This window comes from Lithobates pipiens, unplaced genomic scaffold, assembly GCF_037356315.1.
Source record: "Lithobates pipiens isolate NorthernLeopardFrog02 unplaced genomic scaffold, aLitPip1_a1.2 Scaffold_8, whole genome shotgun sequence".
Taxonomy (NCBI): Eukaryota; Metazoa; Chordata; class Amphibia; order Anura; family Ranidae; genus Lithobates; species Lithobates pipiens.
In genome coordinates this window covers 430,705,720-430,718,349 of record NW_027507903.1, presented here as the reverse complement: position 1 = coordinate 430,718,349, position 12,630 = coordinate 430,705,720, and the positions used below count along the sequence as shown (strand labels likewise).

General features: G+C 43.5%; 1 protein-coding gene across 1 annotated transcript in view; it reads left to right on the top strand.

The window, feature by feature from the left end:
- The window catches only part of MGAT4B (alpha-1,3-mannosyl-glycoprotein 4-beta-N-acetylglucosaminyltransferase B), an 820,251-nt gene that overhangs the window by 616,530 nt on the left and 191,091 nt on the right, over positions 1-12,630 (top strand). Inside the window, exon 9 of the mRNA XM_077474298.1 lies at positions 7,580-7,710. Coding sequence (XP_077330424.1) covers positions 7,580-7,710 — 131 coding nt within the window. The remainder of the gene's footprint in view (positions 1-7,579; positions 7,711-12,630) is intronic.

Sequence of the window (12,630 nt, the reverse complement as noted above, 5' to 3'; positions counted from 1 at the left end):
GCAGGCCTGAGGCTTAGTAAAGTTTAACTGGAAACTCTAATTGACACAATCATGCATAAAACATTGTCAAGGCGAAGAGGTATTGAGAGATAAAAATAAAAACCCATGAAATGGAGTAAAACATGGAAGAAGGGTTACACAACATCAGAACTAAACCGATAATAAACTTCAATTTCAAATTAAAGTATTGTTGTCAGACTAAACAGGTATCTTGTGGTAATAAAGCAAAACTAGCTCTTTCCCAAATTGAACTAGAATAGTCTCGAGGACAAGTCAAGGATCTATCATTAGCAATACCCCTATGGAGATTGTAATAACAGAGTTGTAGGGGAAATGATAAACAGGGCTAAAAAAAAAAAAAAAAAAAAAAGGGCGTCTGATTTGTGATTGGTGTAATAAGGTATTAATAATACCCGGGATGAGAGCCATCAGACACAGTACGGAACTTAAATTGCATGTTTGTGACCCCCCCCATTAAGAATAAGGGGAGAGCGTGAAAATGACCACATCCTAATGGGAAATAGAGGAGGTGTCGTAACACAAGACTCTTAAAATGGTAGATGCTAACCATGATGTCAGTAATCTAAAATAGGACACAGATGGATTCATTTGTACTTATTAAGTCACCCCTTACCCCGGGTATCCAGTAAGCATCTGGGTGCTCCTCAAAAAATTAAATAGATCTCTTTGTTTCCTGGCAGTAGAGGACCCAATGTAAAGAGGGGCTTCTGAGCACAGCATAAATCATAAAAACAGTAATCATAGTTTCCCTCAGTTTCGGTAACAGTTAAAAACTGGGGGGAGGGGTAATCCACAGGGACCACAGCGCATATTAGTGAAGGGGATGGAATGAAAACAAATGGTCCCCCACGAAATTGAGCAGCTCACTGGATACCCAAGACAGGTCTGGGGTAACATACATCGCCTGATTGGTAAGTTATGTGTATTCTCTAGCTAAGGAAAATGCCCATGAGACGTTGCATTGGGTCCATGTGAATTACACCTATGAAAGGAATAGCTTTTAATTTATGACTGCCTATCTCATTTCTTGAGGTGCTAAAATGGCAGGGCAGTACAAACTCCCTCCCAAATGACCCCATTTTGGAAAGTAGACACCCTAAGGAAATTGCTGAGGGGCACGTTGAGCCCATTGAATATTTTTTTTTTGTCCCAAGTGATTGAATAATGACACAAAAAAAAGTTTACAAAAAGTTCTCACTAAATGATATATTGCTCACACATGCCATAGTTATATGTGGAATTGCACCCCAAAATATAGCCAATTATGGCCTTCAAAACCACAGTTTTGAAGGCCATAAAATGCCAAGATGGTACAAAACCCCCCCAAATTACCCCATTTTGGAAAGTAGACACCCCAAGCTATTTGCTGAGGGCCATGTTGAGACCATTGAATATTTTTTTTTTTGTCCCAAGGGATTGAATAATGACAAAAAAATTTTTTTTACAAAAAGTTGTCACTAAATGATATATTGCTCACACATGCCATGGTTATATGTGGAATTGCACCCCAAAATATATTCCGCTACTTCCCCCGAGTATGGGGATACCACATGTGTGGGACTTTTTGGGAGTCTAGTCGCGCACGGCACCCCGAAAACCAATCACCACCGTCAGGATTTCTAAGGGTGCAAATTTTTGATTTCACTCCTCACTACCCATCACAGTTTCAAAGGCCATAAAATGCCAAAATAGCACAAAACCCCCCAAAATGACCCCATTTTGGAAAGTAGACACCCCAAGCTATTTACTGAGAGGCATGTTGAGTCCATGGAATATTTTGCCACAAGTTGCGGGAATATTACAAACTTTTTTTTTTTTTTTTGCACAAAGTTGTCACTAAATGATATATTGCTCACACATGCTATGAGCATAAGTCAAATTATACCCCAAAATAAATTCTGCTGCTTCTCCCGAGTACGGGGATACCACATGTGGGGGACTTTTTGGGAGCCTAGCCACGTACGGGACCCCGAAAACCAAGCACTGCCTTCCGGATTTAAATATAAAATGCTACCAAAAAAACTGTTAGTGATCGCAGGGATCAGGCCTGACTCTGCGATCGCTGCAGTTATGTGTTTAGTGTTTTGTAAGTGACAGTGATCGATCGATACTGCACTTGGGTGGGCTGGGCAGAGGGGCAAAACGCAGGTGCTAGCAGGTATCTGGGCTGATCCCGCTAACAATGCGTTTTTTTGGAACCCTAAACTGCTGGGGATGCTAGTATAGATCTGATCAGATCAGATATTGATCTGTTCAGATTCTATACCACTACGGGAGGTTTATGCTTTGCGTGTGGGTGTTAGCGGTACTGGCACTAACCTAGCGCTGCCTGGGGCGACGCAGACCCTGACCCTAAAACCTAATTGATATCACCCGCCGGGTGATCAGGGGGTTAAACCTTTATTGGGTAATAAATGGTGGGTGCCCTGATGCTATAAAAAGCAAACTAACCAGAGTCACCCGTAACACCTATATGGTGATCAGTGGTGAAAGGGTTAACTAGGGGCAATCAGGGGGTTAAAATTTTTATTAGGTAGTATATGGGGGTCCCTGGCGCTATATAAAAACCTGACGGGGAACCTAAATAACTAACTGGCTAACCAGCGTCACCAGTGACACTTATACTGTGATCGCTGGTGAAAGGGTTAACTAGGGGCAATCAGGGGGTTAAAACCATTATTGGGTAGTATATGGGGGTACCTAACGCTATAAAAACCTGGCAGTGAACCTAAAAAAAATAACTAGCTACCTAACGACACTAGTGACACTAATGCAGCGATCAGAAAAACGATCGCTTAGTGACACTGGCAAAAGGGGGTGAAAGGGTTAACTAGGGGCAATCAGGGGGTTAAAACCATTATTGGGTAGTATATCGGGGTACCTAGCGCTATAAAAACCTGGCGGTGAACCTAAAAAAAGAACTAGCTACCTAGCGGCACTAGTGACACTAATGCCGCGATCAGAAAAATGATCGCTTAGTGACACTGGCAAAAGGGGGTGAAAGGGTTAACTAGGGGCAATCAGGGGGTTAAAACCATTATTGGGTAGTATATCGGGGTACCTAGCGCTATAAAAACCTGGCGGTGAACCTAAAAAAAAAACTAGCTACCTAGCGACACTAATGCAGCGATCAGAAAAATGATCGCTTAGTGACACTGGCAAAAAGGGGTGAAAGGGTTAACTAGGGGCAATCAGGGGGTTAAAACCATTATTGGGTAGTATATCGGGGTACCTAGCGCTATAAAAACCTGGCGGTGAACCTAAAAAAAAAACTAGCTACCTAGCGACACTAATGCAGCGATCAGAAAAATGATCGCTTAGTGACACTGGCAAAAAGGGGTGAAAGGGTTAACTAGGGGCAATCAGGGGGTTAAAACCATTATTGGGTAGTATATCGGGGTACAAGGTGATATAAAAACCTGGCGGTGAACCTAAAAAAAGAACTAGCTACCTAGCGGCACTAGTGACACTAATGCCGCGATCAGAAAAACGATCGCTTAGTGACACTGGCAAAAGGGGGTGAAAGGGTTAACTAGGGGCAATCAGGGGGTTAAAACCATTATTGGGTAGTATATCGGGGTACCTAGCGCTATAAAAACCTGGCGGTGAACCTAAAAAAAAAACTAGCTACCTAGCGACACTAATGCAGCGATCAGAAAAATGATCGCTTAGTGACACTGGCAAAAAGGGGTGAAAGGGTTAACTAGGGGCAATCAGGGGGTTAAAACCATTATTGGGTAGTATATCGGGGTACAAGGCGATATAAAAACCTGGCAGTGAACCTAAAAAAATAACTAGCTACCTAGCGACAGTAGCGACACTAATGCAGCGATCAGAAAAATGATCGCTTAGTGACACTGGCAAAAGGGGGTGAAAGGGTTAACTCTAGGGGCAATCAGGGGGTTAAATGTTTATTGGGGGGTGATAGGGGGCTACCCTGGACCTAACACTAACTGCCCTGACAGTTTTTACTGTTACAACTGACACTGAATGCAGTGATCAGTAAAGAAATGATCAATGAAATCAGTGACACTGTGACTGGGGGGGGGGGGGGATCGGGAAGCGATCGGGGGGGGGGGATCGGGGGGGGGGGGGTTTGTGTGCCTGTGTGTACCTACATGTCAGTGTAGTGTTGGTGCACACTTACTTTTAGTCTTCTCCTCGTAGTCCGGTCAAAAAGACCGCCCCGAGGAGAATGACATCACTTCCTCCTTACTGTGTAAACAATACACAGTGGGAGGAAGCTTCTCATTGGCCAGGAGCGATCCAGAGGGGGTGGCCAGAAACCAATGGCCATCCCCTCATCACGGATCGCTCCACCCGCTGGAAGGCAGGCACCTACATGTACGTGCTTGTGCCTGCCTGTGCCATTGCGATGACGTACAATGACAATACGGCGGTCCTTAAGTGGTTAACACAATCCTAGTGCAGAAGGAAAAGATGTGGATTTTCAGATTAGGAATGCAAATTTGTCCCAAAGAACTAAATATTGAACGCAACTTGGAAGTCTAGTTGGTAGTCAATGATAGTTGCTAAATACATATATTCACTCCTTATACATCTTTTTCTGACTGCCCTGGATCTGTGTAAATGATGCCTACTTATTCCCCTACTCCCTCCTTTCCCCTACCTTCCTACTATATCTCGATAATGGAGTCTTACGGGATTCCTAAAAATAATGCACAAAGCTCTTTTTACTCCAGCTCCCAATATCGGGAGTTTATGTGCGTAATATTAACAAAATATGTTGAATGCACCTATATACTACCTTGCGTGTTTTCAGCAAGCGCAAACGCTAGGTAAAAGCTACTGATGGATGTCTGTTGAGGAGGGAAAGCAAGCAATGACATCTGACAAAACTGCAGTATTACACGCTAGTTAGGAGATTTAAGACAGCACAATGAAGCTCCGTCTGATTAGCAAGTGAAATGCGTCAGTATGACGTCATCCCGCATGCCGACCGCTGCAAGCATGCGCACCTTAGACTGAAGGTTTGCAGTGGGCCTGGGCGTCTTTAGAGTACATGTGGATGGATGAGCGCTGCCTTATACAGGAAATTGCAGTACTGCATTGACCCATTGAGAGTTGTGGAGTGGTGAGCTGTATATACAGTATCTCACAAAAGTGAGTACACCCCTCACATTTTTGTAAATATTTTATTATCTTTTCATGTGACAACACTGAAGAAATGACACTTTGCTACAATGTAATGTAGAGAGTGTACAGCTTGTATAACAATGTAAATTTGCTGTCACCTCAAAATAACTCAACACACAGCCATTAATGTCTAAACCGCTGGCAACAAAAGTGAGTACACCCCTAAGTGAAAATGTCCAAACTGGGCTCAAAGTGTCAATATTTTGTGTGGCCACCATTATTTTCCAGCACTGCCTTGGGCATGGAGTTCACCGGAGCTTCACAGGTTGCCATTGGATTCCTCTTCCACTCCACCATGACAACATCACAGAGCTGGTGGATTTTAGAGACCTTGCGCTCCTCCACCTTCCGTTTGAGGATGCCCCACAGATGCTCAATAGGGTTTAGGTCTGGAGACATTGTTTGGAGGTGTGTTTGGGGTTGTTATCATGTTGGAATACTGCCCTGTGGCCCAGTCTCCGAAGGTAGGGGATCATTCTCTGCTTTAGTATGTCACAGTACATGTTGACATTTATGGTTCTCTCAATGAACTGTAGCTCCCCAGTGCCGGAAGCACTCATGCAGCCCCATACCATTACAATCTTTCCACCATGCTTGACTGTAGGCAAGATACACTTGTCTTTGTATTCCTCACCTGGTTGCCGCCCCACACACTTGACACCATTTGAACCAAATAAGTTTATCTTGGTCTCATCAGACCACAGGACATGGTTCCAGTAATCCATATCCTTAGTCTGCTTGTCTTTCGCAAACTGTTTGCGGGCTTACTTGTGAATCATCTTTAGAAGGACAACAGCAATTCAGACCAATTTGGAGCAGTGTGCAGCGTATGGTCTAAGCACTGACAAACTGACCCCCCACCCCTTCAACCTCTATTTCCCAAAGACAACTTCTGGATATAACGCTGAGCATCTGCATTCAAATTCTTTGGTCGACCATGGGGAGGCCTGTTCTGAGTGGTACCTGCCCTGTTAATCTGCTGTATGGTCTTGGCCACCGCGCTGCAGCTCAGTTTCAGGGTCTTGGCAATCTTCGTATAGCCTAGGCCATCTTTATGTAGAGCAACAATTCTTTTTTTCAGATCCTCAGATAACAGCCAATTTAACACGCCAGCTCCCAACTCACACCTGAGATCTTGTAACACTAACAAGTCACATGACACCAGGGAGGGAAAAAGGCTAATTGGGGCCAATTCTGACATGTTTACTTAGGGGTGTACTCACATTTGTTGCCAGCGGTTTATACATTAATGGCATTAATGACATTAGTGTTTTGAGATATTTTGAGGGGACAGCAAATTGACACTGTTATACAAGCTGTACGCTCACTACTTTACATTGTAGCAAAGTGTAATTTCTTTAGTGTAGTGTTCAGCTATAGACACCAGGGATCTAACACTAACCTCTCTATCCCTGTAAAGAAAAAACGAGTATACATACCTTTTTGGAAGCCGATCTGACCCGCTCCAACCAGATCCCATGCTGAGCTGCCAGCCGTGGCTTCACTGTGTAGGTGGGTGCAGAGGAGATGGAGGACTACGGAAGCCCCATAGTAACTATATGGGTGATGTCACTTCCCATTAATTTCACAGATAGGGACGGAGCGGGTCAGATCAACTTCCAAAAAGGTATGTATACTCATCTTAGCTTTACAGGGATAGAGAGGTTAGTGTTAGATCTCTGGTGTCCATAGATGCAGAGATTTTACATTTTGCATGGCCTTTCACTTTAATCTTAATTAGGCCTTATTACTGTCCTAATGTACTACGCTTAACTATTCTAATAAGCTTTTATTGCATTTTCATTTGTTAATTTTATATAAAGTCATATAAAAAGAAAAAAAAACATATTTTATTTTAAAAACGTTGTCATGAACAGAACAATTTTTTTTAGTATAAACTTTTTTTCCCCTCTCCTTATACTATATGGAACATATAGAAAATTTGACCTAAGGAACCTATAGCTAGATTTAGGGTCTCTTGTGGTTAAGGAGTAGACCTGTAGTTCTTGCTGTGTAGAGCAGAACTAGGTTAACTATGGCTCAATAGTTGTGGGGGATGTGAACGAATCAGCTGTCTAGTGGAAAAATAAACTGTAGAAATCAATAACAATGATAAGAACATATTGGTTTCTTGATAAATTTGAATATGTATTCTAGCCTTGTTTGCCAACTCTGTATTGCTGGAATTACCTTCACGTTGTCTGCTTGCACTTCTATTGATCTCTTTATGATCTCCTATGTTTGATTGCTGCCGTTATTGCTCAAGTGCCTTCAATTTTGCAGTGAAAACGCTATTCACCAAACACTATGATCTGGAGTGGATATTTTGAAAACATATTTATAATTTCTTTGTAACTGGAGAAGGGAAATCTAAGTAAACACAATTTTCTCTTATTATCAGGAAAGCTCTTCAAGTCTCTGGACCTTAGCCTGATTGTCGAGTTTATCCTCATGTTTTACAAAGACAAGCCAATTGACTGGCTCCTCGACCACATCCTGTGGGTGAAAGTGTGCAATCCAGAAAAAGATGCTGTAAGTAATGAGCCTACGATTGAGTTTGATGTTAAAATGTGCTTGTCCATGGGTGTTATGAACAGATGGTGCATCACCAGCTGTATTTTGTTACCTTGACATAACATCATATTTATGGTTCTGGTCTATACAGTTGGATGGAACAAGTGACATGACAAACTTTTTACAATTTTTTATTTTTATATGTCTTAATTGCAAGATATGTAATGTAGTCAGCAATATAAAAAATTACAGTATGATAATAAAATTACTTTACATACAAAGCTTTTGATTGCAATTGTGCTTACCCTCAAAAGTGGATATTGAGGGGAATTTATCAGCTGGAGCAGCCAGAATCTTGAGCAGCTGTGCATGAAAACCTATTGGCCCTCTAATATGCTGAATAGTACAGTCACAGATATACTGCACCCAACAGTCTTCTCTAATGTAATTCAGTATTTTTCTGCCTGTCTGTCCAATTATGCTTTTAGGAAATATCCTGCTTTTACAACTGAAGTGTCATGTGACTGACATGCCTTGAGATATATGTAGTATCCCACCTACACTTAGTAAATTGTGCAATCCAAAAGTAACAAAGTTTAAAGCATGTCTCTAGCGTTGTCAGATTTCCTGAACCAGCAGTTCAGTTGCAGAAACATTAATGTAGACTTTTTGTTTTTTCTACAGAACCCTATGAGCACAAAAACACAGGGCCCATAATACGACCAACTATATTAGGTGGGAATCTGGAACTTTTGTCCTCCCCATTACTCTACCTGTCCCTTCTATTGGGGGATTGTTGTGACAGGCAGCCTCACTTGGCTGATTGTGGATATCGGGGTGGACCAAAATTCTGCTTTCCTACCTGAAGCCAGCACTATCAGAACAGATCAAATCCAGGTTTTTGGGCACCTGGAGTGCCCTAGATAAGAAGATAATGCATTAACAACTTCCCGACCACCGCACGACGATGTACATCGACAGAATGGCACGGGCAGGCATATTGGCGTACAGGTACGTCCAATATTCAATGCCGCCCTGCCATCGGGAGCGCGCCGGCGGCGGCGCTCTCCCGCGCTGGTCGGGACCCCCGTGAGTCTGGTCGCGGGACCCGCGGACTCGATCGCCGTGGGCATCCACGCGATCGTCTCACGGAGCGGCCGAATGGAGGAAATGCTGTGTAAACAACATTTCTCCATTCTGCCTAGCAACTAGTGACGCTGATCTCTGCTCCATGTGATTGGAGCAGAGATCAGTGTTCACTAAATGAAAGCCCAACCCCCCCACAGTTAGTAACACACCCCTAGGAACACTTAACCCCTACACTGCCACCCACTGGTTAACCCTTTCACTGCCAGTGTCATTTACACAGGAATCACTGAATTTATATAGCAGTGATTACTGTATAAATGACAATGGTCCCAAAAATGTGTCAAAAATGTCCGATGGGTCCCCCACAATGTCGCAGTCACAATAAAAATCGCTGATCGCCGCCATTACTAGTAAAAAAAAATAATAAAAAATTATTAATAAAAATGCTATAAAACTATCCCTATTTTGTAAACGCTATAACTTTTGCGCAAACCAATCAATAATCGCTTATTGCGATTTTTTTTACCAAAAATATGTAGAAGAATACGTATCGGCCTAAACTGAGGGAAAAAAATGTTTTTTTATATATTTTTGGGGGATATTTATTATAACAAAAAGTAAAAAATAATGCGTTTTTTTCAAAATTGTCGCTCTATTTTTGGTTATAGCGCAAAAAAGAAAAAACGCAGGAGTGATCAAATACCACCAAAAGAAAGCTCTATTTGTGGGAAAAAAAGGACATCAATTTTGTTTGGGAGCCACATCGCACGACCGCGCAATTGTCAGTTAAAGCGACGCAGTGCCGAATCGCAAAAAGGGGTCTGGTCTTTGACCAGCAAATTGGTCCGGTCTGCAAGTGGTTAAAGGAGCATGCAGTTGGATCAGATTGTCTGTTTAGGAATATTGACATCATTACTTATTTTCTATAGGAGTCTTACTTTTTAAACCTGTGCTTGTAATGCTTTAAGCAGTGTTTAACATACAAGGTATAGGGATCTTTGCTGTGGCCCCTGACATCACTAAAGGGCCATACATCATTTTTGGTATATGTAATTAAAGGACTTTCAGACTGTAGAATTACTGATATTGTATAGGCTACAGGTTATGAGGGAGACTGGATACATGCTGCAGAAATTGAGACTCTGGGGACATGTTAAATTAGTGTAACACCCTCCTTGTTAGGCTGCTATATTTTTGCTTAGGCAAATTTAGTTTTGCTCTCCTGTAACCAGCAGAGCTGTGTTTGATTGCTTTAGGCTGCTCTGGGCTCTGCAGGCTGTAAGTCTGACTGCTTCATCGTGTTCTAGAGCTTTCCAAAACATAGTGGGTATGAGTGTCAGATGAGCAGCCTGAATATGTATGTAACTCAAAGCAATCCCTGGGCAGGTGTTACCCAGAAGATGGTTGGTGAGTGCATAAATTGAGACTCAGAGAGCAGGATTCTTTTCCCTGGAGGAGAAGTCCCCAGCCAGGAGGGCTGGCAGCCTTCCTGGCCATCATGCTTAGAATTCAGCCTGCTCATTGAGGTCCCAGCTGAGCTAATCTGGGGGCCGATGGTTCTACAAGTCCTTGAGAGCCAGAAGAGGGGTGCCACTAGGGATCTTATCTGGGAACTCTTCATAGGAGTCTGCCTGCTGGGGCCTGAATGAGAAATCCAAGCTATGAGGACAGCCCAGAGAGAGAATGGGATCCTTGTGACTGTTACTGCTGCCAACCCCTGCCACACTCAGGTAAAGTGTTTGTGTTGTTACCAAAACATTTTATATTCCTGACATGTGCTTGCTGTACCATGTACTAGTATGAAAAAGTATCCTTTTCTCCTTGTATTGCTTCCTTTGTGTGAAATCCATGGTGTTCCTGCCAGTCCTTCTGCTTTCCTATTAAAAACTGACCACACTAAGCAGGAGAACACACTGTGGTCAGTTCTCTTGCTATGCTGGGAACTCAGCTCGCTCTCCTCCAATGATCAGACTTGTTGTCCTCCCCCTGTCCCCCCCCCCCCCCCACAGCACAGCCTTACACTGGGAAGCTCAGTGTGCTGTTGCTTCTCTCTCTCTCCCCCCCCCCCTCCCCCAGCTCTAATGCAGCTGAGAACAGAGAGAAAGTGATCACTTATAAAAAGGGTGGAAAAGGTATTTAAGGTTTTTCTAATTTATACACCTTTCCTTTTATTTCTTTTTAAAAAAAATGTTTATTTTGCAAGGTGATCGTTTACAATCACTTTAAGGCTTGCCTGGCCTGGGACATTGTTGAGCTTTTGTCATGTCCTAATACTTGGAGGACTGTGTTAAGAAGCTGCTGCTAAGGGGCTGGTGTCCTAGTATTTTTGTTAGTGTTCTGGAGTATGCCACAGCTCCCTAATCCCCATCCAAGTTATTTTGCAAAAAAACTTCTAAAGGGCAACCCTTAGACTGTTCCTTGAGCCAGAAGAGTAAAAGTTGCTGTTTGCTTGGTTGTGCTGCATTAGTGGGAATAGAACCTGTGACACAAAACTATTGGGATAGTAGAGATCACTGCTATTACCCTTATACAAATCTGTGCTGCCATTTATCCTACAGATTGCTGGAGAACCAGTACCTTGTAGGCGGATCTTGGCCTCCAAGGGTTTGTGGCAGAGCGAGGCTCTGTCCCTCTGAAAATGGGGTTAAAGTGGACACAGAGTCTGCATATCAGTTGAGTGCAGAGCTACAGAGCGTAAATTTGAAACAGAGAAAACTGCTCTGGCAGTTTTCTCAAGGTTTTGCTAGTTCCCTATTGGGCTCTGTAGTTTGGAGATTCCTCAGAGTCTTGGGTGGGATGGGATCTCCAACCCTGTGTCCAGGTCTTGTGGACAGCCAGCAGTGTGTGTGGCCAGGTGCACACAGCCCATATAACGAGGGGCTGATGAGAGCAGAAGGGGAAGGAAGGAGGAAGGTGGAGCAGTGGCTGCTAGTAAGTGTCTCTGTGTGAGGATAGATGCTGTGTGCATTGAAGGGCTTGAAGCTGTGTGTGTCTAAGAAGCCTAAAGCTGTGTGCATTGAAGGGCCTCAAGCTGTGTGCGGCCAAGGAGCCTAAGACTGTGTGCATCCAAGCAGCTCATTTGAGAGGCAAGTACCTATAGCAGCAGTGCTGTTGAAGAGTAGCCAGGTGGGCTAGCATTTTCATTTGGATTTTGTGAATTTAATTGAAGCTTTGACCCCTGCGTCGGATTCCTGGATAGACTTTTGTTTTTTCCCTTTAACCGGTTCCCGACCAGCGTACGCCGATGTACGTCGGCAGAATGGCACAGGCAGGCATATTGGCGTACAGGTACATCCAATCTTTAATGCCACCCTGCCATCGTGAGCGCACCGGCGCGCTCGCGTGCCAGTCAGGACCCCCGTGAGTCCGGCCGAGGGACCTGCGGACTCGATCGCCGCGGGCATACCCGCGATCGTCTCACGGGAGGCTGAATGGAGAAATGTCATTGTAAACAGCATTTCCCCATTCTGCCTAGCAACTAGTGACACTGATCTCTGCTCCATGTGATTGGAGCAGAGATCAGTGTTCACTAAATGAAAGCCCAGCCCCCCACAGTTAGTAACACACCCCTAGGAACACTTAACCCCTACACTGCCACCCACTGGTTAACCCCTTCAATGCCAGTGTCATTTACACAGGAATCACTGCATTTATATAGCAGTGATTGCTGTATAAATGACAATGGTCCCAAAAATGTGTCAAAAATGTCTGATGTGTCCGCCATAATGTCGCAGTCGCAATAAAAATTGCTGATCGCCACCATTACTAGTAAAAAAAAAAAAAATATTAATAAAAATGCCATAAAACTATCCCCTATTTTGTAAACGCTATAACTTTTGCACAAACCAA